General features: G+C 38.6%; 1 protein-coding gene across 33 annotated transcripts in view; it reads left to right on the forward strand.

The window, feature by feature from the left end:
- Positions 1-25150, forward strand: part of MGA (MAX dimerization protein MGA) — a 156095-nt gene that overhangs the window by 56031 nt on the left and 74914 nt on the right. For all 33 annotated transcript variants that reach the window (XR_010839660.1, XR_010839662.1, XR_010839661.1 and 30 more), the window contains exon 2: positions 6434-7564. Coding sequence is in view for 30 of the 33 variants with exons in the window: in XM_067029026.1 (XP_066885127.1) it covers positions 6501-7564 (1064 nt within the window). In the remaining 3 variants the exon portion in view is untranslated. The remainder of the gene's footprint in view (positions 1-6433; positions 7565-25150) is intronic.

Below are 25150 nucleotides of genomic sequence, written 5' to 3' on the forward strand. Positions count from 1 at the left end.
GGGATTATTTCACACTGGGTTGAGAGTAGGAAGTGGTAGTGTCATGATGTGAAGATTTTTGCTTTGCCTTCGGAACTCTGGAGATGCCTCCTCTGGCGAGGTTGGAAGCAGGGAGAGTGTAGGAGGTCTGAAAGGAAGGGTTACCAATGGCAGAACAACGTGAGTAACGAAAGTACTCTTCCTTCTGAGGGGAGACCACTCTCCCAGGGTTCGCGTCGCCGGGGCAGACACGTGGATCAAGAGAACTCTCGAGCCCACCCGCGCGCTGCCAGTGTGTGTTGTGAAGCTCTCCGGGCTTCTGCGGCAGAGTCCCTGGCAAATACTGCCTGCTCTGCCTCTTTTTGGGCACGACGCCGCGGCTAGGCTGCAGGGAAAGTGCCTGGAGGTGGCGTGACGGCTGCTGGGAAGGGGGCTGGCCTGGGAGGGCCGGCTGGTTCTGTAGTCTCCACGGTAACAGAATGTGACTGGATCCCGCCGAGCGATCCGTGGGTTCCGGCCGGCGGCACGTGATCAGTCGGACTCCTCTTCCCCGGAAGAGCTTTCCTTGCGGCATTTTTTCACGTGGTTCTTGGCTAGCCGGCCTTTGCAGTTGGAAAGCGGTGATGTGGGCCCCGATAGTCGACGGCGACTGCAGTCCTCCGAGACTGGCAGGCGGCCTTTTCACTTCCAAGGGTATGGAGTGGGCGCTAGTGCTTCTTGCTGCTGTAGGGCTATGTTTCCAGCTGTTGTTGAGTGGGTTGGGTGCACTTTCCAGAAAACACATGCTTAGATTTGAGAAAACTTAGTGCCCCAGGTACCTTGCCATACTTAATCCAAGGCAAGGTGACCATTTGATTGCTGTCCGTTTCTGCCATAAATGTTAGTTCTTCAAATTCTACTTATGCAAATATTAGGGACCTGAGAACTGTCTAACACCGAGTTGTAGTTAAGGGATCATTCCTAGGAACAGAAAATGCTCACAAAGCCAGCATTAACAAATGGTATTTGAGGAGAGAAGAGGAGGGGGGGGCCTACTATCTTAGGTAAATGCAACTTTGTGCCTTAAAACCTAAAGCATTTCAGATAATATTTTGAAATTTACCTTTCAAATTTAGGGTTGTGGTGATGATAAAATGCCCAGGGTATAGTCTGGTCCAAAGTAAGCACTTATTAATAGATCGCAAGTACCATTTATTTAATTATTAAAGTTAACTTAATGACGGTTCAGAACGGATAGTTGGCTCTTTTTGCATCACTTGCTATCATATTTTCTGATTATTTTTGTATGCAAATTATAGTTTTAAAAAGATTTTTCAAATTTCTGGGCTCATTGTATATTGGTGAATACTGAAATTCGAGTGAACCTATTCTCTTACAAATTTGAGTTTCAGAAACGTAACCACACTCTTACAGTGAATGATTATGTTAAGGAACAAACTAACATCTATGTGCCTACCATACAGTAATGCATTTGTTGTATGAAGAGTTATGGTTATTTTTAGCAACTTTGGAAACATTTGGTTTAGGTTCGCCATCATTTTAATATTTTGTGGGTTTTTTTGGTGTGTGTGGTACGCGGGCTTCTCACTGTTGTGGCCTCTCCCGTTGCGGAGCATAGGCTCCGGATGCGCAGGCGCAGCGGCCATGGCTCACGGGCCCAGCCGCTCCGCGGCATGTGGGATCTTCCCGGACCGGGGCACGAACCCGTGTCGCCTGCATCGGCAGGCGGATTCTCAACCACTGCGCCACCAGGGAAGCCCTATTTTTTAAAGTAATGTGTTTTTAAAGTAATGCTATTGATTTGGAATTTTAAATTGGTGTACTTTGGGGCCGGGGCTAGTACCTGAATCATTGAATTAGGTAACTACCTAGTAAACCAGCTAGTGTATTTGGTAAGTTGTATGAGGGTTATGGCTTTAGTAGTTAAGCATTTCCCAGGGAGGTCACTGGTGAAAAGATACTCAGAATAGGGACTCCGAAATTGTAGCAATTTACTTATGGAACTTGCCATGTTACCTGAAAACATTCTCTGTGAAATGACATTTGTGTGTTGGTGTGTGAGTGCCTGTACCTTCAAAACGTTGAGATTTTCAGAATGTTAGAGTATTTCCCATCCACAACGAAACTTACCTCCTCGGGTCATTTTTATAGTTATTTTATATAGATAACTGCTTGATCTTGAAAAGCTAAACTGAGATTTTTTTTTGAATGTTAAGTTATATCTATGTACCAAAACTGGTCTTCCTTAATGCTTTCAGAGAGCCAAACACAGAGTATTTTTAGAATCTTGCTGGAAGGAGATTTACTGCTTCATGAGTAGCCTAGCTCTTCCTAAAGTAATTTGATTTTTGCAATTGGTTGAAGTTATCTTAGACTTTAGAGTGGTATTTGTGTGTCTGAAACAGCTAAATTTGCTGAGTTGACTATCCTTTCTTTAGAAAATCCGATATATATAGTATTCCAAAAGCATAGGCATATTGCTTATAGTGAAGTGAAATCTGTGCTTAAAGATTGTTGTGGAATACAATTTTATTACTTGTTTGTAAACCAGTAGCAATGTATGGCTCAAGATAGAGATTGTTTTGTTCGTAATTTAGGTTTTTGGTTTTATACATTTTGATCAACTCCTGGAATAACTTGACTGGAGGATTAAAAAAGGACCTTATACAAATCAAAAGTCTGAAAGTTCTAACTTTTTTTTCCTCTTAATACACATTTTTACATTTATAAGTTACCTGTGTACAGAGTGCAGATAGGGCAGTCAGACTCTTCTGCACTTTATTTTTCTGTTTAGATGAAAGGAAAATTTTGAAATGTGTATATATAACGTAAGTATGAAGTTTACTTCAGTACAGTCTCTAACACTAAACTGGATTTCTGTCAGTAGAATCTTTGATATTTCATAGATTAATTTTTAAAAGATAGTGATTGGTTAAAACTTCTTTGCCCCAGTTTTACGTGTAAAAATGACCTGAAAATCAAGAATTTAATATTATAGAAGATAATGTTTAAGATATTCTGAACCCTATAATGTCTTCATAGGTTTGGAATAGCTAAAAAATTTTTTCAGATACTTCTTCGCTGTGTGCCATATTTAAATGCACTTCATGAGAGTGTTTTTGCATAATTGCTTACAAAAATACTTGATTTGTAACAAAATTTTGAGCTTTATGGACTAAATACAGGATTAGGAGTTTGTGTTATTTGATATATACAGCATTTTAGAGGAATTGGTTTTTGTGAATTTTCTGAACTTTACTATTTTTATAAAGTCACTTTATTTGTGACTTCTCAGTCTGTTTAAATTGTTTTGTTGGTCTCTGATAGGTGTAGTTTTAGGAAACCAATAAACTTAATTGCCTTAAGCCTGAGGAAGCTTTTTTTTTTTTTTTTTTTTTTTTTTTTTTGCGGTATGCGGGCCTCTCACTGTTGTGGCCTCTCCAGTTGCGGGGCACAGGCTCCGGACGCTCAGGCTCAGCAGCCATGGCTCACGGGCCCAGCCGCTCCGCGGCATGTGGGATCTTCCCGGACCGGGGCATGAACCTATGTCCCCCGCATCGGCAGGCGGACTCTCAACCACTGCGCCACCAGGGAAGCCCCTGAGGAAGCTTTTGAAAAGAATCACTCTAAATTTTATCTATCTCTTAAATTCCAAATCGGAGGAGAGATTTTTTTTTTCACCTTTCCTGCGTATTAGTACAGTGGTGTCAGAAAGTGCGTTTCTGTTTTCACATTTAGCCATAATACAAAACAATAGCCAACCTTTTTTGAAGTCTTGATTTTTAATATACTATCCTCAGGCTAATGAATATTTTAAGTTTTGGAACCCCCCACTTTTTTGGGGGGCGCTCATGTGGCCAGCCCTGTAAGAAGATTTGAAATTCAGATCAGATGCTTTTGCTGCTTATTAGTAGTTCTGATGAAAAGTAAAATTAGACTTTTAATTATAATGAGGAGCACCAATAAGTGGCTCAATTTGATTAGTCAAAATTACTGACCCACTTTAAACAGAAGTAGTGATGTAACATTTTCCTTTTTTGTATAAAAGCTAATTGGTGATAGCTTTATATCTTGAAGAATATTTAGGTAATTTATTTTAGCACATCACTTTAGTTGAATGTAACAATCTGAGATTTCTTTAAAGCATTTTATTGAGATATAATTCACATAATATAAAATTCACCATTTTAAAGGATACATTTAAGTGGTTTTTAGTTCCTGAACATTTTGATCACCCCCAAAAGAAACCCCATACCAATTAGCAATTGTCCCAGTCATTCCTCTCCCTTTTCACTGTCAACTGTGGATCTACTTTCTGTAGATTTGCCTATTCTGGACATTTCATGTAAATGGAATCATACAATATATTTGGTGTTTTTCTTGTAACTTTCATGAATTAACTAATTTAGTTGTTTTTTTTTTTTGAAATTGGTTGTATGTTTACAAGATACAAAATTTAGAAAGTGTCAGAATATGTATTCTTCCAGCCACCCTGTTTTCCCTTGATAAAGCCAATACTACCAGTTTCTTTTTTGTCTTTACAGATAGTCTATGTCAAGCAAATACAAACATACTGGTTTTTTTCTTTGGCTTTTTTTTTGTTTAAACTTTATAGAAGTATGTAGCATAATCTACAATTCTTTTGAACTTTATGTTCTTAATATATCTTGTAGATGATTTTGTAGGAGTCCATTAAGTTTATAATTCTTTTCTAGCTGCAGAATATTCCACTCTGTTGTTGTACCACCATTTATCACTGGTGTGTATGCGTGTATTTGCACACATGTATATAAGATAAAGTCCTAGAAGAACTACTGTTGCATGGGATGTATGCATTTGTACTTTTGATATTTTCATGTTATCCTCTTAGATTCTGTCATCTTACACTTTCAGCAGCTGGTTAGATGAGAATGCTGGTTGACGTACACCCTTTACAACACCTCTGCCAAACTTTAATTTTTGCTGTTCTGATAGGGTAAAAAACAGTATCTTAGGACGACTTTAATTTCCTCTATTCCAAGACTATATACATTTTCATAACCATTTGCTTTTCCTATTCTTTGCCCATTTTTCTGTTAGATTTTTTGTCTCGTTGATGTGTATAAAAAGATCCCTTTTGATATTAGGGAAATGAGTTCTTTATAAGTTGCAAATATGGCTTTCTAGTTAGGCATTTGTTTTTTATTTTGTGTGGATGGTTTTTGTGTGTTAAAAACAAATTTACATGATTTTGAATTTATCAATAATTCTGTCATCTTATTGACTTCTAGGTTTTGTGTCCTACTTATTATCAAAAAGGTTTTCTCAAAGATTTCTTTAAGAATTAAAAAAAAATTACACTGAGACGGGGTGGGGTGGGATTTAAATGTTTGGTCTGTCTGGAATTTTTTTCAGTGTAAGGTCTGAGGTGTGGAGCCAACTGTTTCTTTCCTAGTAAGTTCCAGTGATTTGTCATGGTTTCTTTAAATGTATGTACTAACAAGTTAAATAGCATTTTACTTATGTATGACCTCATGCCAGTACCATAATAAGAATTGATCCTATACAAAGATAACATGTAAATTTGTTAATTTTTATTCATCTCAGGAGAACTTGCTGTGTAATGGAATCCTCTGGCAAATTAATTCATTAAGCATCAGGATCCTTTTAAAATGAAAATAACTTTCCAAATTAATCTCTTTAAGTCTGTATACTTTTCTTTTCTAAAAACTAAGGCATTTATTTTATTTTAAAATTAATTAATTAATTATTTTGGCTGTGTTGGGTCTTTGTTGCTGCACGCAGGCTTTCTCTGGTTGTGGAGAGCAGGGGCTACTCTTCGTTTCGGTGCACAGGCTTCTCATTGCGGTGGCTTCTCTCGTTGCAGAGCACGGACTCTAGGTGTGTGAGCTCATTAGTTGCAGCATGCGGGCTCAGTAGTTGCGGCATGCAGGCCCTGTAGTTACAGCATGTGGGGCCTTACAGCACATGGGCTTCAGTAGTTGTGGTGCTTGGGCTCAGTAGTTGTGGCGTTTGGGCTCAGTAGTTGTGGCACATGGGCTTAGTTACTCCTTGGCAGGTGGGATCTTCCCTGACCAGGGATCTTCCTTTGCATTGGCAGGCAGGTTCTTAACCACTGTGCCACCAGGGAAGTTCCAAGTCTGTATACTTTTATACTTTCATGTAGTTTTTCTAAAATGAATGTACGCTTTTTGTTTTTATGTGAGATTGTAGTATGTATAGTGAATTATTGGAGATTGGGTTATAAGTAATTTAACTAATTAGATTAAAATGAACTTTATAAAGATAATCAAATATTCCAGAATCAGTATCTTCACAGTGATTGAGAGAAAGGTAGAAGCAAAGTCTTAGAAGAATTTAGGAATATATTTGGGGAGTAACGTAATCATTCTTGTATTTTTGTTAACAAAATAAATGTTCACTTGGTTAAAGTGTTTTTTTGCTTGTTTTTTAGGTTGGGAAGGCCATTGTGATTATGTGGTAACTATAGTTATCTTACTACTGATTTTTCCACTGGAATCATGGAGGAGAAACAGCAGATTATATTGGCTAATCAAGATGGTGGGACAGTGGCAGGAGCAGCACCTACCTTCTTTGTCATCCTAAAACAGCCAGGAAATGGCAAAACTGATCAAGGAATTTTGGTTACTAATCGGGATGCCTGCGCTTTGGCTAGCAGTGTTTCATCACCAGGAAAATCTAAGGGAAAGATTTGCCTTCCAGCTGATTGTACTGTAGGAGGAATCACTGTCACCTTGGATAACAATAGTATGTGGAATGAATTCTATCATCGAAGCACAGAGATGATCCTGACCAAGCAAGGAAGACGCATGTTTCCTTACTGTCGTTATTGGATAACAGGTTTAGATTCAAATATGAAATATATCCTCGTCATGGATATATCTCCTGTGGATAACCATCGCTATAAATGGAATGGTCGCTGGTGGGAGCCCAGTGGGAAGGCTGAGCCCCATGTTTTGGGGAGGGTTTTTATTCATCCAGAATCTCCTTCCACAGGTCATTATTGGATGCATCAACCAGTATCTTTCTATAAACTCAAACTTACCAACAATACACTGGACCAAGAAGGGCATATTATCTTGCACTCTATGCATCGCTACCTGCCGAGGCTTCATTTGGTGCCTGCAGAGAAGGCTACCGAAGTGATACAGTTAAATGGCCCTGGTGTCCACACTTTTACCTTCCCACAGACTGAATTCTTTGCAGTAACAGCTTATCAAAACATTCAGATTACCCAGTTGAAAATAGATTACAATCCATTTGCTAAAGGCTTCCGGGATGATGGGCTGAATAGTAAGCCCCAGAGAGATGGAAAGCAAAAGAACAGCTCTGACCAGGAAGGGAATAGTGTTCCTAGTTCTCCTGGTCAACGGGTCCGTCTTACAGAAGGTGAGGGGTCAGAGATACAGCTAACTGATTCGGATCCTTTATTGAGGGGTCATGAAGCATCATGCAAGGGTTTGGAGAAGCCTTCCCTTAATGTAAAACGAGACTTTCTAGGTTTCATGGATATTGATTCAGCACTTGGTGAAGTTCCTCAGTTGAAGCAAGAGGTTTCTGAAAGGTAGGTAACAGATTTTCTGTTCTTAGAGATAAAAGGAAGGTTTGAATTTAAAATACTGATTGTGTGGACTGCTGACTTTAGTCATTGATAAATGCAAGCTGCTATAAAATATACCACAGTTGCTTTTACATTCTGTGAAGTGACAGTTCATTTTTCTGTAATGAATATTGATTGGGTTCACAATCCAGAATTGTAGGCAAATTAGATGACATCAGAATGGGGACCTTAGATTTAGATTTTAGGTTTAGACTTTTGTTAATCATGTGTGGCTGTTCCTTGTTAATATATATAGATGAATTTTTAAAAATATTGAAATATAGTTGATGTACAGTATGTATAGACAACTCTTGATTGATTGGGGAAGGGAAAAGAATGACCCCCTAAATCATAACTGAAACAGAACTTATCCAGTGAGGCACAGAAGAGATTTAAAGTAAAGTTGTTTATATGTAGTACATAAGAATTTTGTGCCCTGTGGACATCCTAATCCATAAATTGCCTGAGTAAGAAATAAGCTGAAGGGTATTACATGTTAAAATAGCATGATATACTCTTGTGCTTTTTAAATTTGAACTTGTGTTATTTATTTATTTTTATCAAAGTCTTTATGTTTTTAGAGCAATTTTAGGTTTGCAGCAAAATTGAGAGGAAAGTACAGAGATTTCCCATACAGCCCCTGCCTCCACACATGCATAGTCATTCCCATTAGCAACATTCCCCACCAGAGTGGTACATTTGTGTCAATTGCTGAACCTATATTGATGCATCATAATCACCCAAGCATCATAATCACCCAAAGTCCATAGATTACATAAGGGTTCATTGTTAGTGATGTACATTCTGTCGGTTTGGACAAATATGTAATGACATGTATCCACCCTCCTAGTATCATACAGAGTATTTTCATTGCCCTAGAAATCATTCCTCTGTTCTCCACCTGTTAATTCCCCTTGCCCTTCACATGTGGCAACCTTTTACCTTTTTATTATCTCACTGCTTTGCCTTGTCCGGAATTTCATATAGTTGGAATTATATAGTATGTAGTCTTCTCAGATTGGCTTCTTTCACTTAGTAATATTTATATAAGTTTCCTTCATGTCTATTCATGGCTTGATAGCACATTTTTTTTCAGTGCTGAATAATATTTCCTTGTTTGGTTGTACCAGTTCATTTATTCATTCACCTCCTGAAGGACATCTTGGGTGCTTTCCAGTTTTGGCAATTATGAATAAAGCTGCCACGAACATCCATGTCCAAGTCTTCGGTTCATTGGGTATATACCAAAGAGCATGGTTGCTAGATCGTATGGTAACAGTAGTGTTAGATTTATAAGAAACTGCCAAACTCTTCCAAAGTGGCTGTACCATTTTGCAGAAATGAGAGTTCTTGTTGCTCTGAATCCTTGTCAGCACTTGGTGCTGTCAGTTTCCTGGATTTTGGCCTTTTTAATAGGTGTGTAATAGTAGTATCTTGTTTAAATTTGCCTTTTCCTGATGACATGATGTGGTGCATCTTTTCATATGCTTATTTGCCATCTGTATGTCATCTTTGGTGTCTTTTAAGGTCTTTGGCCCATTTTCTAATCAGATTGTTTTACTGTTTTCTTAAGAGTTCCTTATATATTTTGGTGGTTTTTTTGGGTGGGGGGCAGCCTTGGGTCTTAGTTGTGGCACACGGGATCGTCGTTGCAGTGCGTGGGCTTCTCTCTACTTGTGGCACACGGGCTGCAGAGTGCATGGGCTCAGTAGTTTGCGGTGTGCAGGCTTAGTTGCCCCATGGCATGTGGGATCTTAGTTCCCCAACCAGGGATTGAACCTGCATCCCCTGCATTGGAAGGTGGATTCTTAAGGACCACCAGGGAAGTCCCAGTTCCTTGTATATTTTGGATAACATGTCTTTTGCAAATATTTTCTCCTAGTCTGTGGTCTGTCTTCTCATTCTCTTGTCATTGTCTTTCACAAAGCAGTTTATTATTTTAATGAAGTTCAGCCTATCAGTGATTTCCTTCATGGGTCATGCCTTTGATTTCATATCTAAAAAGTCATTGCCATATTTAAGGTCATGTAGGTTTTCTCTTAGGTTATCTTTTAGGATCCTTATAGTTCTGTGTTTTACATTTTGGTTTATGATCCATTTTGTATTAATTTATGTGAAAGTTGGAAGGTCTGCATCTAGATTCATTTCTTTGCATATGGATGTCCTGCTGTTCCTGCACCATTTGTTGAGAAGACTCTTTTTGCTCCATTGTACTGTCCTTGCTCCTTTGTCAAAGATCAGTTGACTCTATTTATGTGAGTCTATTTGTGGGCTCTCTAGTCTGTTCCATTGACCTATTTGTTCTTTCATCATTACTACACTAATTTGATTACTGTAGCTTTTAAAGTAAGTCTTGAACCTGGGTAGTGTTAGCCCTCCAACTTTGTTCTCCTTCAATATTGTGTTGGCTATTTTGGGTCTTTTTCTTTTCTGTGTAGACTTGAGAATCAGTTCATCAGTATCCATAAAATGACTTGCTGGGATTTTGCTTTTGGTTGCATTGAATCTATAGATCAAGTTGGGAAGAACTGACATCTTAACTGTATTGAGTCTTCCTATTCATGAACACTGACTATCTCTCCATTTATTTAGTTCTTTAATTTTTTTCATCAGAATATTGTCATTTTCCCCATATTGATCTTGCACATATTAGATTTATACCTCAGTATTTCACTCTTTGGGGGTGATAATGTAAATGGTATTGTTTTTTTAAATTCAAATTCCACTTGTTCTCTGTTGATATATAGGGAAGCAATTGACTTTGGTACTTTATCCTTGTATTCTGCAGCCTTGCTATAATCACTTATTAGTTCCAGAAGTTTTTTGGAGATTCTTTTGGATTTTCTATCTAGACAATCATGTCATTCATGAACAAGACAGCTTTCTTTCTCTCAAATCTGTATTCCTTTATTTCCTTTTCTTGTCCTGTTGCATTCACTAGGACTTCCAGTATGATGCTGAAAAGGAGTGATGAGAGGCGACATCCTTGCCTTGTTTCTGATCTTAGTGGGAAAGTTTCTAGTTTCTTACCATTAAGTATGATGTTTGTTTTAGGTTTTTTGTAGATATTATTTTTTTTGGCTGTGCTAGTTCCCTTTGTAGATATTCTTGATTAAGTTGAGGAAGTTCCCTTCTATTGCTAACTTACTGAGAGTTTTTATCATGGATAGGTGTTGCATATTGTCAAATGCTTTTTCTTAATCTGTTGATATCATGTGACTTTTTTTTTCTTTTCTGGTTCATTGATGTGATGTGATGGATTATGTTAATTGATTTTTGAATGAACGAGCCTCATATACCTGGGGTGAATCCGCATCGTCATGGTGTATAATTCTTTTTATATGTTTTATTTGATTTGCTCTTATTTTGTTGAGGATTTTTGCATTTATGTTCTTGAGGAATAATGGTCTGTAGTTGTCTTGTAATGTCTTTATCTGGTTTTGGGATTGGGGTTATGCTGGCTTCATAGAAGGAGTCAGGAAGTATTGCCACTACTCCATCTTCTGAAAGAGATTGTAGAGAATTGGTATCATTTCTTTCACATATGTTGGAAATTTTACCAGTGAACCCATCTGGACCTGGTGCTTTCTGTTTTGGAAGCTTGTTGATTCAATTTCTTTCTTTCTTTTTTTAAAAATAATTAATTAATTAATTTATGGCTATGTTGGGTCTTCTTTTCTGTGCGAGGGCTTTCTCTAGTTGTGGCACGCGGGGGCCACTCTTCATCGTGGTGCGCGGGCCTCTCACTGTCGTGGCCTCTCTTGTTGCAGAGTACAGGCTCCAGACGTGCAGGCTCAGTAATTGTGGCTCATGGGCCCTGTTGCTCCGTGGCATGTGGGAACTTCACAGACCAGGGCTCGAACCTGTGTCCGCTGCATTGGCAGGCAAACTCTCAACCACTGCGCCACCAGGGAAGCCCTGATTCAATTTCTTACATAAATATAGACCTATTTTGATTGTTTCTTGTGTGAGCTTTGAAAGATTGTGTTTTTCAGGGAATTGGCTCATTTCATCTAGGGTATCATTTGTTAGCATAAAATTGTTCATATATTCCTTTATTATCCTTTTGATGTCCATGGGATCTGTAGTGGTGTCACTCTTTTTCTATTTTTCAAATTTATTATTTATTTTGGTTGCACCAGGTCTTAGTTGCGGCTGGTGGTCTCCTTAGTTGTGGCATGCAAACTCTTAGTTGTGCTATGCATGTGGGATCTAGTTCCCTGACTAGGGATCAAACCCACATCCCCTGCATTGGAAGGTGGATTTTTAACTGCTGTGCCACCAGGGAAGTCCTCCCTCTTTTTATTTCTGATAATAGCAATTTGTGTCTTCTCTCTTTTTTCCTTAGCCTGGCTAGAGGCTTATTGACGTTTTTTATTGATCTTTGAAAAGATCAATTTAAAAAATCAATAAAAAGTTAAAAAAATCAGCTTTTGGTTTTACTGATTTTTATCTACTGATTTTTTTGTTTTCAATTTCATTCATTTCTGCCCTGATTCTTATTTCTTTTCTGCTGCTCACTTTGGATTTAATTTGCTCTTTTTCTAATTTCCTAAGGTAGAAACTTAGATTATTGATTTTAGATCTTCTTTCTTTTCTAATATATGCGTTCAGTGCTGTGTTTCTTTGTAAGCACTGCTTTCTCTGTGTCCCACAAATTTTGATAAGTTGTATTTATATTTTCACTTAGTTCAGAATATTTAAAAATTTCTCTTGAGATTTTTTTCTTTGACCCATGTGTTATTTAGAAATGTGTTGTTTAATCAGTTACTTTGGGATTTTTGTTATTTTTCTGTCAGTGATTTCTAGTTTAATTCCATTATAGTCTTTTAAGTTTTTTAAGAAGTGTTTTATGGTCCAGAATGTGGTTTAGCTTGGTGAATGTTCCATGTTAACGTGAGAAGAATGTGTATTCTGCTGTTGTTGAAGTACTCTATACATGTCAATTATATCTAGTTAATTGATGGCTTAACTGAATTCCATTATGTCCTTACTGACTTTCTGCCTGCTGAATCTGTCCATTTATGATGTGTGTCCATTTCAGTCTCTAATAGTAGATTCATCTGTTTCTCCTTGCATTTCTTTTAGTTTTTGCCTCATGTAGGTTGATACTCTGTTTTGGGGCACATATACATTAAGGATTGTTATGTCTTCTTGGAGGATTGACCCTTTATCATTATGTAACGTCCTTCATTATCCCTGATAACTTTCATTACTTTAAAGTCTATTCTGTCTGAAATTAAAATAGCTACTTTTGGGCTTCCCTGGTGGCGCAGTGGTTGAGAATCCGCCTGCTGATGCAGGGGACACGGGTTCGTGCCCTGGTCCGGGAAGATCCCACATGCCGCGGAGCCGCTGGGCCCGTGAGCCATGGCCGCTGAGCCTGAGCGTCCGGAGCCTGTGCTCCACAACGGGAGAGGCCACAACAGTGAGGCCCGCATACCACAAAAAAAAAAAAAAAAAAAAGCTACTTTTGCTTTCTTTTGATTAGTGTTAGCATGATATATTTTTCTCTATCCATTTACTTTTATTTTTCATTTTCATTTTTTTTTTGCGTTATGCAGGCCTCTCACTGTTGTGGTCTCTCCCGTTGGGGAGCACAGGCTCCGGACGTGCAGGCTCAGCAGCCATGGCTCACGGGCCTAGCCGCTCCGTGGCATGTGGGATCTTCCCGGACCAGGGCACAAACCCATGTCCCCTGCATCGGCAGGTGGATTCTCAACCACTGCGCCGCCAGGGAAGCCCCATTTCCTTTTAATTTTTGTGTGTCTTTATATTTAAAGTGGATTTTACAGATAATATGTAATTGGGTCTTTTTTAAAAAATTATTTTTATTTATTTTTAGCTGTGTTGGGTCTTTGTTGCTGTGCGCGGGCTTTCTCTAGTTACAAGCGGGGGCTACTCTTCGTTGCAGTGCACGGGCTTCTCATTGCAGTGGCTTCTCTTTGCAGAGCATGGGCTCTAGGTGCTTGGGCTTCAGTAGTTGTGGCACACGGGCTCAGTAGTTGTGGCTTGTGGGCTCTAGAGTGCAGGCCCAGTAGTTGTGGCGCACGGGCTTAGTTGCTCCACGGCATGTGGGATCTTCCCAGACCAGGGATCGAACCCATGTCCCCTGCATTGGCAGGTGGATTCTTAACCACTACACCACCAGCGAAGCCCTGGGTCTTGTTTTTTGATCTGTTCTGACTGGTGCATTTAGACTGTTGACATTCAAAGTGATTATTGAAATAGTTGGATTAATATCTACCATATTTGTTACAGCTTTTTTTTTTTTGTCCTTGTTCTTTGTTTCTACTTTTGTTTTCCACTCTTTATTTGCCTTTTGTGGCTTTAGTTGAGTGTTTTATATGATTTGATTTTCTTTCTCTTCTTCGTATATCAGTTATACTTTAACTCTTTTTAGTGGTTACTCTATGGTTTGAATATACATTTACAACTTAGCTCAAGTCCATTTTCAGATAACACTATATTGCTTCACAGGTAGTTTGTAAATCCTCTCTCCTGTTCTTTGTATCACTGCCATCATTCATTTCGCTTATGTATAAGTATATATATGTGATATATAGGTAAGTAATCAAATGCATTGTTGCTGTTTTGAACAAATTGTTACAGTTACATCAACTAAGAACAACAACAAAAGAAAGTTTTTATTTTACATTCACTTATTTCTTCCTTGTTCTTTATGGAGATTTGAGTTTGACCTGTGTTATTTTACATTTGTCTGAAGAACTTCTTTTAATATTTCTTGGAAGTCAGATCAACTGGCAACAAATTCTGTTAATTTTTGTTTGTGAAAGTCTTTATTTCTCCTTTAATTTTGCAGGGTACAAAATTCTAGGTTGGTGTTTTACTCTCTGAATACTTATAATATTTCACTCTTTCTGATTCTGTGGTTTCTGAGGAGAAGTTGGATAGAATTCTTATCTTTGTTCCTCTGTAGGTAAGGTGTCTTTCCTCTGGCTTTTTGTATATTTTCTTTATCTTTGATTTTCTGTAGTTTAAAAATGGCATCACTACATACAGTCTTTTGGTAGTTATCCTTCTTGGTGTTCTGTGAGCTTCTGGTTCTGTGGTTTGATGTCTGACGTTAATTTGGGGAAACCTCAGTCATCATTGTTTTAAATATTTCTTCTGTTCCTCTCTTCTTCTGATACTCACATTATGCGTATGTTGCATCTTTTGTAGTTGTCCCACAGTCCTTGGATATTTTGTTCTTTTCAGCCTTTGTTTTCTTTCCTTTTCAGATTTGGAGGTTTCTGTTGCTATATCTTCAAGCTCAGAGATTGTTTCCTCAGCCGTGTCTAGTCTACTAATAAGCCTATCAAAAGCATTCTTCATTTCTTTTACCATGTTTTTGATCTTTAGCATCTCTTTTTGTTTTTCTTAGGATTTTCATTTCTCTGCTTACATTGCACATCTGTTCTTGCATGTTGTTTCTTTATTTATTAGAATCCTTAGTATGTTAATCATAGTTATAAATTCCCAGTCTGGTAATTTCAGCATCCCAGTATGATAATTTTGATGATTGCTCTGTCTTCACATTGTGTTTTTTTGCCTTTTAATATGCTTTGCAATTGTTTCTTGATAGCTGGACATGATGTGTTAGGTAAAAGGAAGTGCTGTAAATAGGCATTTAATAATGTGGTAAGACATGGATGTGAGGGAAAGGGAAGTGTTCTTTAGTTCTTTGGTTAGGTCTCAGTTTTTTTGTGTGTGTGTGGTACGCGGGCCTCTCAACTGTTGTGGCCTCTCCTGTTGCGGAGCACAGGCTCCGGACGCGCAGGCTCAGTGGGCATGGCTCACGGGACTAGCTGCTCCGCGGCATGTGGGATCTTCCCGCACCGGGGCACAAACCCATGTGCCCTGCATCGGCAGGCGGACTCTCAACCACTGCGCCACCAGGGAAGCCCTAGGTCTCAGTTTTTTAATGAGTCTGTGCCTCTGGACTGTGAACTTCACAAGTACTTCTCATATTCCTTCTTGCCTCCTTAAGTTGGACAGAATTGGCTAGAGTAGGCTGGAGTTGGATATTTCCTTTCCCCAGGTCAGTTAGGCTCTGATAAAAACCACGTTAGTCTCTGGTTAACTAATTTTTCCAGAGGTTAAGCTTTTATGTTAAAAGTAACAGAGACTGACCCCCCGGCCCAGGATTTTTCTCATGAGGGAATATTTACTGTGAGAACCTAGTCTAGCTCCTGATGGAAAACTTACAGAAATGTGGGAGCAGCCCTATAACTGGGTACCCCTGGAGTTTTAAACTCAGGTTTGTCTACATTGAGCCTCCAGCAACTCCAGTTACAGTTCAGGTTTTTCTACGCTGGCACTGGTTCCCAAGGTGGTTTCCATTGTCAGTTACTGCTCCAACCATGATCCCCTGTGTCCACCTGACTGTTTTCAGCAGTTCACACTGTACTCTCACTGTCTCTCTTTCTCTTTCCTTTTTTTTAAAATAGAGAAGCCTGTGTAAAACCTGGCTTGTTTCTTTTCAAAAAATATTTATTTATTTGGCTGCATAGGTTCTTAGTTGCGGCATGTGGGCTCTTTGTTGCGGTGCACAGGCTTAGTTTCCCTGCAGCATGTGGGATCTTAGTTCCCTGACCAGGGATGGAACCCGCGTCCCCTGCGTTGAAGGTGTATTTTTAACCACTGGACCACCAGGGAAGTCCCCTCACCATCTCTTATGGATTCAAAAGAGTTGTTGATTTTTCAGTCCGTATAACTTTTCACTTGTTAGAATATAGTGGCTGTTTCTAAACTCCTTACATGTGCAGCTGGAAACTTGCCTTATTTGAATGTTAAAACCCAAGTTCCGCAGAAGTATTTCCCAGCCCAGTACTTTTCCTTTACCTTCCTTTTCTCACTTAATTCATATACCATTAACAGCTACTATTCTTTGAGTTTGGAATCCCCACATTCATGAGTTCCCTGACTTGTTTATGGGCAAATTAGTGCTTTGCTATTTTCTAAGGGTTGTTGACAGGTGGAGTGTATGTTACCCAAGCAGTGAACAAGTTTTTCTTTTATTCTGTCAAGGGGGAAAGTGGTTTTCAGTTTATGCTTTTCACTGTGGCTTTTTTTTTTTTTTTTTTTTGGCAGTTGCAACTAGAGGATGCCACCCAGTGTGTAATCATCTTGATTACCCAGTACAATTTAAAAAAATTGAAACACTTCAACACCAGTATTGTTTTGAATTGATTTTATTGAAGGATAGTTGATTTAGTGTTTCATTTTTATTGTACAGCAAAGCGATTCAGTTAGACATATATGTACATTCTTTTTCATATTCTTTTCCATTATGGTTTATCACAGGACATTGAATATACAGTGCTATCCATGGGGACCTTGTTGTTTATCTATTCTGTACATAATAGTTTGTATGTACTACTCCCAAACTCCCAATCCATCCCTCCCCTTCTTCTTTCCCCCTTGGCAACCACAAGTCTGTTTTCTATGTCTGTGAATCTGTTTCTGTTTTGTGGGTAAGTTCATTTGTGTTATATTTTAGATTCCACATATGTGCTATCATATGGTGTTTGTCTTTCTCTTTCTGAATTCACTTAGTATGATAATCTCTGGTTGCATCCATGTTGCTACAAATGGCATTATTTCATTCTTTTTTAATGGCTGAGTAGTATTCCATTATATATTATATGTACCACATTTTCTTTATCCAGTCATCTGTCAATGGACATTTAGGTTGTTTCCATGTCTTGGCTGTTGTGAATAGTGCTGCTGTGGACATGGGCTGCATGTATCTTTTTGAATTATAGTTTTGTCCAGATAGATGCCCAGGAGTGGGATTGCTGGAGCCTATGACAATTCTATTTTTAGTTTATTGAGGAACTTCCATATTGTTTTCCATAGTGAATGCACTAATGGGAATTAGTGGGAATTAAACTAATTAGTGGCAATTAACTAATTCCCACTAACAGTGTAGGAGGATTCCCTTTTCTCCACACCCTCTCCAGCATTTGTTATTTGTAGACTTTTTAATGATGGCCTTTCTGACTGGTGTGAGGTGATACCTCATTGTAGTTTTGATTTGCATTTCTCTGATAATTAGTGGCGTTGAGCATCTTTTCATGTCCCTGTTGGCCATCTGTATGTCTTTTTTGGAAAAAGTTCTATTTAGGTCTTTTGTCCGTTTTTCGATTGGATTGTTTGTTTTTGTTATTGAGTTGTGTGAGCTGTTTGTATATTTTGGAAATTAAGTCCTTGTTGGTCACATCATTTGCAAATATTTTCTTCCAGTCCATATGTTGTCTCTTTGTTTTGTTTATGGTTTCCTTTACTGTACAAAAGCTTTTATGTTTGATTACATCCCATTTGTTTATTTTTGCTTTTATTTCTATTGCCTTGGGAGACTGACCTAAGAAAACATTGGTATGATTTATGTCATAATGTTTTGCCTGTGTTCTCTTCTAGGAATTTTTTGGCAACACCAGTATTTTTACCCTCATTATCCAAAAGCAGTTTAATCTATCCTTGGATGATGAAAGATTTTAAAATTACTTTGGAGGGCCAGGGTGAGGAGTTTGTTAGCTGAAAGAGTCATGTGTATTTCCTTGTTATAGACAGTGGGTTTTGGTGTTACATGTGGTGTTATAAGCTTCTGATCTTAATGAGTCAAGAAAATGGTTCAGATTTATGAGTGCATTAGTATCCTTGTTACTGAAGGGAAAAAAACAACTTGATATGCATGTTCCAAGAAACAGCATTATCATCATGTCTGAGAGTGGTGTTTAGCTATATGCAAACTTTGTCTTCTATGTGCAAGCTTGATGGGAGTTGAGATTATTTTGAGGCAGGCATTGTTATGAGAACTCTTAGGATTTACGCTCAGAGTAACTTTAATGTATAACATACAGCAGTGTTAATTATTAATCATGTTGTACATTATAAGTCTAGTGCTTATTTATTTTCTAACTGGAAGTTTATACCTTTTCACCACCATCATCCAGTTTCCCATTCCCCCGCCTCCAGTAACCACAAATCTGATTTCTTTCTGAGTTTGTTTTGAAGTATAATAGACCTACACCAATATGTTTGTTCTGGCATGTAGCATAGGGTGATTTGATATTTCTATACATTACAAAGTGATCATCATTATAAATCTAGTTACCATCTGTCAGTTTGCAAAGATATTACATTATTATTGGCTGTATTTCCTGACTGAACATTTCATCCCTGTGACTCATTTATTTTGTAACTGGAAGTGTGTACCTCTTTTAATTTCCCTTACTTATTTCATTCATTCCCCTCACCCTCCGCTCCTCTGGTAACCATCTGTTTCTTCTCTAGATCTTTGACTCTGTTTTTGTTTTCCTACGTTTGTTCACTTGTTTTTTAGATTCCACATATAAGTGAAATCATGCAGTATTTGTCTTTTTAGTCTGACTTATTTCACTTAGCACAATATCCTCTAGGTCTATCCATGTTGTTGCAAATGGCAAGATTTCATTCTTGTTTTTTGGCTAATATTCATCTATCTGTTATCTTCTTCTTTTTTTTTTTTTTTTTTTAAATTCATATCATTTAAAAATCCCTAATCCTGGGCTTCCCTGGTGGCGCAGTGGTTGAGAGTCTGCCTGCTGATGCAGGGGGCGCGGGTTTGTGACCCAGTCCGGGAAGATCCCACGTGCTGCGGAGCGGCTAGGCTCATGAGCCATGGCCGTTGAGCCTGTGCGTCCGGAGCCTGTGCTCCGCAACGGGAGAGGCCACAACAGTGAGAAGCCGCGTACCGCAAAAAAAAACAAAAACAAAAACCCCCCCCAAAACCCCCTAATCTTTCTTATTTATTTATTTATTTACTTACTTATTTATTTATTTGTGGCTGTGTTGGGTCTTCGTTTCTGTGCGAGGGCTTTCTCTAGTTGCGGCAAGTGGGGGCCACTCTTCATTGTGGTGCACGGGCTTCTCACTATTGCGGCCTCTCTTGTTGCGGAGCACAGGCTCCAGACGCACAGGCTCAGTAATTGTGGCTCACGGGCCTACTTGCTCCGCGGCATGTGGGATCTTCCCAGACCAGGGCTCGAACCCGTGTCCGCTGCATTGGCAGGCAAATTCTCAACCACTGCACCACCAGGGAAGCCCTATCTGTTATCTTCTTTATCTATTTACCTATTCGTAGACACTTAGGTTGCTTCCATATCTTTGTCATTGTGAATAATGCTGCTATGAACATAGGGGTGCATATGTATTTTTAAATTAGTGCTTTTGTTTTCTTTGGAAAAATACCCAGAAGTGGAATTGCTTGGCAATTGTTATGGCAGTTCTATCTTTAAATTCGTGAGGAACCTCCATACTATTTTCCATAGCGGCTGTACCATTTTACATACTCACCAACAGTGCCTGAGGGTTTCCTTTTCTCCACATTCTCTCCAGCAGTTGTTATCTATTGTCTTTTTGATAGTATCCATTTTGACAGGTATGAGGTGATAGCTCATTGTGGATTTGACTTGCATTTCCTTGATGATGAGTGATGTTGAGCATCTTTTCATGTACCTGTTGCCCGTTTGTATGTCTTCTTTGGAGAGATGTCTAGGTCCTCTGTCCATTTTGTGATTGGATTGCTTGTTTTTTTTTTTGATGTTGAGTTAAATGAATTTTTGTATATTTTGGATATTAGCCATTTGTTAAATTGTTTGTGAATATCTTCTCTCATTCAGTAGGCAGCCTTTTCATTTGTTCATGGTGCAAAAGCTGTGCAAAAAGCTTTTTAGTTTGATTAAGTCCGATTTGTCTGTTTTTGCTTTTGTTTGGCTTGCCCCAGGAGACATATCCAAAGAACTATTGCTAAGACTGAGGTAAAAAATATTGCTAACACTGCCTATGTTTTCTTCTAGGAGTTTTATGATTTCAGGTTTTACCTTTAAGTCTTTAATTCACTTTGAGTTTATTTTTGTATATTGTGTGAGAAAATAGTCCAGTTTGATTCTTTTGCATGTAGTTGTCCGGTTTTTTCAACACCATTTATTGAAAAGGCTGTCTTTTCCCCATTGTATATTCTTGCCTCCTGTGTTGTAGATTAAATGTCCATGTAAGTGTGGGTTCATTTCTGGGCTCTCTATTCTGTTCCATTGATCTGTGTCTACTTTTTTTGTTTGTTTGTTTGTTTGTTTGTTTTTTTTTTCGGTATGCGGGCCTCTCACTTTTGTGGCCTCTCCCGTTGCGGAGCACAGGCTCTGGACGCGCAGGCCTAGCGGCCATGGCTCACGGGCTTAGTCGCTCCGCGGCATGTGGGATCTTCCCGGACCAGGGCACGAACCCGTGTCCCCCGCATCGGCAGGCGGACTCTCAACCACTGCGCCACCAGGGAAGCCCGATCTGTGTCTACTTTTGTGCAAGTACCTTACTGTTTTAATGACTGTAGCTTTGTAGTTAGTTTGAAGTCAGTGATCATGGTACCTCCAGTTTGTTCTTGTTTCTCAATGTTGTTTTGGCTCTGTGGGATCTTTTGGGTTTTCATACAAATTTAGAGTAATTTTTTCTGGTTCTATGAAAAATGCCATTGGTATTTTGATAGGGATTGCACTCAATCTGTAGATTGCCTTGGGTAGTACAGTCATTTTAACTTTTCCAGTCTATGAGCATGGTATATCTTTTTATCTGTTGGGGTTGTCTCAATTCTTTTTTTTGTTTGTTTGTTTGGTTTTTTTTTGTGGTACGCGGGCCTCTCACTGTTGTGGCCTCTCCCGTTGCGGAGCACAGGCTCCGGGTGCACAGGCTCAGCGGCCATGGCTAACGGGCCCAGCTGCTCCGCAGTATGTGGGATCTTCCCGGACCGGGGCACGAACCCGTGTCCCCTGCATCAGCAGGCGGATTCTCAACCACTGCGCCACCAGGGAAGCCCCTCAATTCTTTTTATCACTGTCTTATAGTTTTCTGAGTACAAGTCTTTTATCTCCTTAGTTAGATATGTTTCTAGGTATTTTATTTCTTTTCGATGCAGTTGTAAATGAGATTGATTCCTTAGTTTCTCTTCCTGATAGCTTGTTGTTAGTGTATAGAAACACAACAGATTTCTGTGTTTTAATTTTGTATCCTGAAACTTTACAGAGTCATTTATTTGTTCTAATAGTTTTTTGGTGGCGTCTTTAGAATTTTCTATATATGGCAGTAGCATGTCACCTGAAAACAGTGACAGTTTTACTTCTTTCTTTCCAATTTGGATTCTTTTTATTTCTTTTTCTTGTCTGATTGCTTTGGTTAGGATTTCCAATATTATGTTGAATAAAAGGGGTGAGAGTGGTCATCTTATCTTGTTCCTGATGTTAGAGGCAATGCTTTCAGCTTTTCACTATTGAGTATGGTGTTGACTATATGTTTGTTATATGATCTTTATTATGTTGAGGTATGTTTCCTCTCTACCTACTTTGTTGATAGTTTTTATCATAAATGGATTCTGAATTTTGTCAAAAGCTTTTTCTGCAATTATTGAGATGACATGATTTTTATTCTTTAACTTGTTAATTTGGTATTACCATTACCAGATTGATTTGCAGATATTGAACCATCTTTGCATTGCTGGGTTAAATCCCACTTTTTCAAGGTTTGTGATCCTTTTGTGTTTATTTGCTGAGCTGGGTCTTAGTTTTGGCAGGAGGGATCTTTAGTTGCAGCATGCAGGATCTTTTAGTTGCGGCATGCGGGCTCTTAGTTTCAGCATGCAGGATCCAGTTCCCTGACCAGGGATCGAACCTGGACCTCCTGCATTGGGAGCACTGAGTCTTAACCACTGGGCTACCAGGGAAGTCCCTATGATCCTTGTAATGCATTGTTGAATATGTTTTGCATATATATTGTTAAAGATTTTTTACATTTATGTTCATCAGTGACATTGACCTGTAACTGTTTTTGCGAGGGGGTGATGTCTTTGATTTTGGTATTAGGGTGATGCTGGCCTAATAGAAGTTCGGAAGCATTCTTTCCTCTTCGATGTTTTGGAATATTTTGAGAAAAATAGGTATTAATTGTCTAAATGTTTGGTAGAATTCACCTTTGAAGCCATCTGGTCCTGGACTTTTCTTTCTTGGGAGTCTTTTAAATTACTGTTTCAATTTTATTATTTGTACAGTACGTCCCCTACATACGAACGAGTTCTGTTCTCAGAGTGTGTTCGTACATTGAGTTTGTTCGTAAGTCCAACGAAGTTAGTCTACGTATGTGACTAACACAATTGGCTATATACTACTGTACTGTAATAGTTTTATAATACTTTTAATACAAATAATACATAAAGAACAAGCAAACACAAAAAATAAAGATAACATTTTTAGTCTTACTGTCCAGTACCTTGAAAAGTACAGCAGTATAGTACAACAGCTGGCGTACAGGGGCTGGCATCAAGTGAACAGGCAAGAAGAGTTACTGACTAGAGGAGGGAGGGGAGGTGGGATATAGTAGAGCTGAAGGATCTTCAGCAATAGGAGGTGGAGGGCAAGCTACAATTTCACTCATGCCTGATGGTGATGGAATGCACATTCACATCTTTGAAAGTTCATAACTTGAAGGTTCGTATGTAGGGAACTTACTGTAATTGGCCTGTTTATATTTTGTATTTCTTCCTGATTCAGTCTTGGGAGATTGTACTAGGTGATTATTTCTAGGAATTTATCCAGTTCCTCTAGGTTGCCCATTTTATTGGTGTGTAATTCTGTGGTGTAATCTCTATAATCATTTATGTTTCTGTGGTGTCGGTTGTTACTTCTCTTTTTTTTATTTTTGATTTTTTTGGGTCCTCTCTTTTTTTAATTGATGAGTTTGGGTAAAGGGTTGTCAATTTTATCTTTTCAAAGAACCAGTTGTTAGTTTCATCCTTATTTTGTTTGTGAAAAGGAAATTGCTATTTCGTATTGTGTATTGCACAGTGTATGGAATACAGCTGATCCTTTATATTGATTTTGTATTGTGTAGCTTTGCTGAATTTATTAACTGACTCTTTGTGTGTGTGTGTGTGTGTGTGTGTGTGTATTATTTAGAGTTTCCTACATATAAGATCATCTCATCTGTGACAGAGATACCTTTATTTTTTCCTTTCCAATTTGAATTGATACTATTTTTTTCTTACCTAATTGCTTTAGTTACAATTTTCAGTACTGTGTTAAATAGAAGTGGTGAAAGTGGGATCATTCTGGTTTTAATTTGCATTTTTCAACTATATTTTCAGTAATTTCTTCAGAAAGGATGTATGGGACATAGAATTTTAGAATGTTTAAATAAAAATCACTTCTGAGGAAGGTAATAATCCCCTTCTTCATCCCTCTCAACAGTTTTCTTCTTGCATGTTGAAAAATAGATTTATCATACCCTCATACTTTTATAATTTTTTTGGTTGAGTGTAGAGTTCCATGCTGAAAATGTGTTGTCGGGTTCCAGTTTCCTGTTGAGAAGTTTGATTCCTGGTGGTTTGAAGGCTCTTAAGATTTTTTTGTTGATCTCTCTTATGAAATTTCACAATGATGGGCCGTGGTATGGTTGTTCTCATCATTGTGAGAAAACACGTTTTTTCAAAACAAGAAGTTCATATTCTTTGGTCCTAGGAACATTTAAGTATTATTTCTCTGTTAATTTTTTCACTTCCTTTTTGCTATTTTCTCTTTTAAATTTTTTTCTTTCTTTTTTCTTTTTAAGACACGTGGGCTTGAGAGCGCAGGCTCAGTAGTTGTGGTGTACGGGGCTTAGTTGCTCCACAGCATGTGGGATCTTCCTGGACCAGGGCTTGAGCCCGTGTCCCCTGCACTGGCAGGCATATTCTTAACCACTGCACCACCAGGGAAATCCTGTTTTCTCTTTTCTAAAAAAAACTCTTTGATAGTTGGGTGTTCCATCTACTGGGTTGGTTATCTTATATAATCAGTCTATTATTTCTTGTCATTATCTTTTTGCTGTACCTTATGTGAGATTTCCTTAATTTAGCTTCTGACTTACTGATGTATTTATTGCAGGTGTCCAATTTCAGTTTCCAAGAGCTCTTTTGTTTTCCACTTTACATTATCTTTTCCAGTGGATTTCTTTTTTCTGTTACTCTAATTACCAGTTTCATGGAAGGCATTACGTTATGGCTTTTTCTAATGTGCATCGGTACTTATCTCTTTTTTAAATAGTTTATTTATTTTAATTTTATCTATTTTTTTGGCTGCATTGCGTCTTCGTTGTACGTGGGCTTTCTCTAGTTGTGGCAAGCGGGGGCTACTCTTCGTTGCGTTGTGCGGGCTTCTCATTGTGGTGGCTTCTGTTGTGGAGCACAGGCTCTAGGCCCGCGGGCTTTGGCAGTTGTGGGTCGTGGACTCTAGAGTGCAGGCTCGGTAGTTGTGGCACACAGGCTTAGTTACTCTGCAGCATGTGGGATCTTCCCGGACCAGGGATCAAACCCGTGTCCCCTGCATTGTTAGGCAGATCTTAACCCCTGTGCCACCAGGGAAGCCCCCTGGCAGGCGGATTCTTAACCACTGTGCCACCAGGGAACCCCCTGTACGTATCTTTATCTTAGTATCTATTAAATTAAGTAATATTATATTGTCTATTTGTCTGTTTCCTGCATTGATCTGT

This window comes from Kogia breviceps, chromosome 3, assembly GCF_026419965.1.
Source record: "Kogia breviceps isolate mKogBre1 chromosome 3, mKogBre1 haplotype 1, whole genome shotgun sequence".
Classification (NCBI taxonomy): domain Eukaryota; kingdom Metazoa; phylum Chordata; class Mammalia; order Artiodactyla; family Physeteridae; genus Kogia; species Kogia breviceps.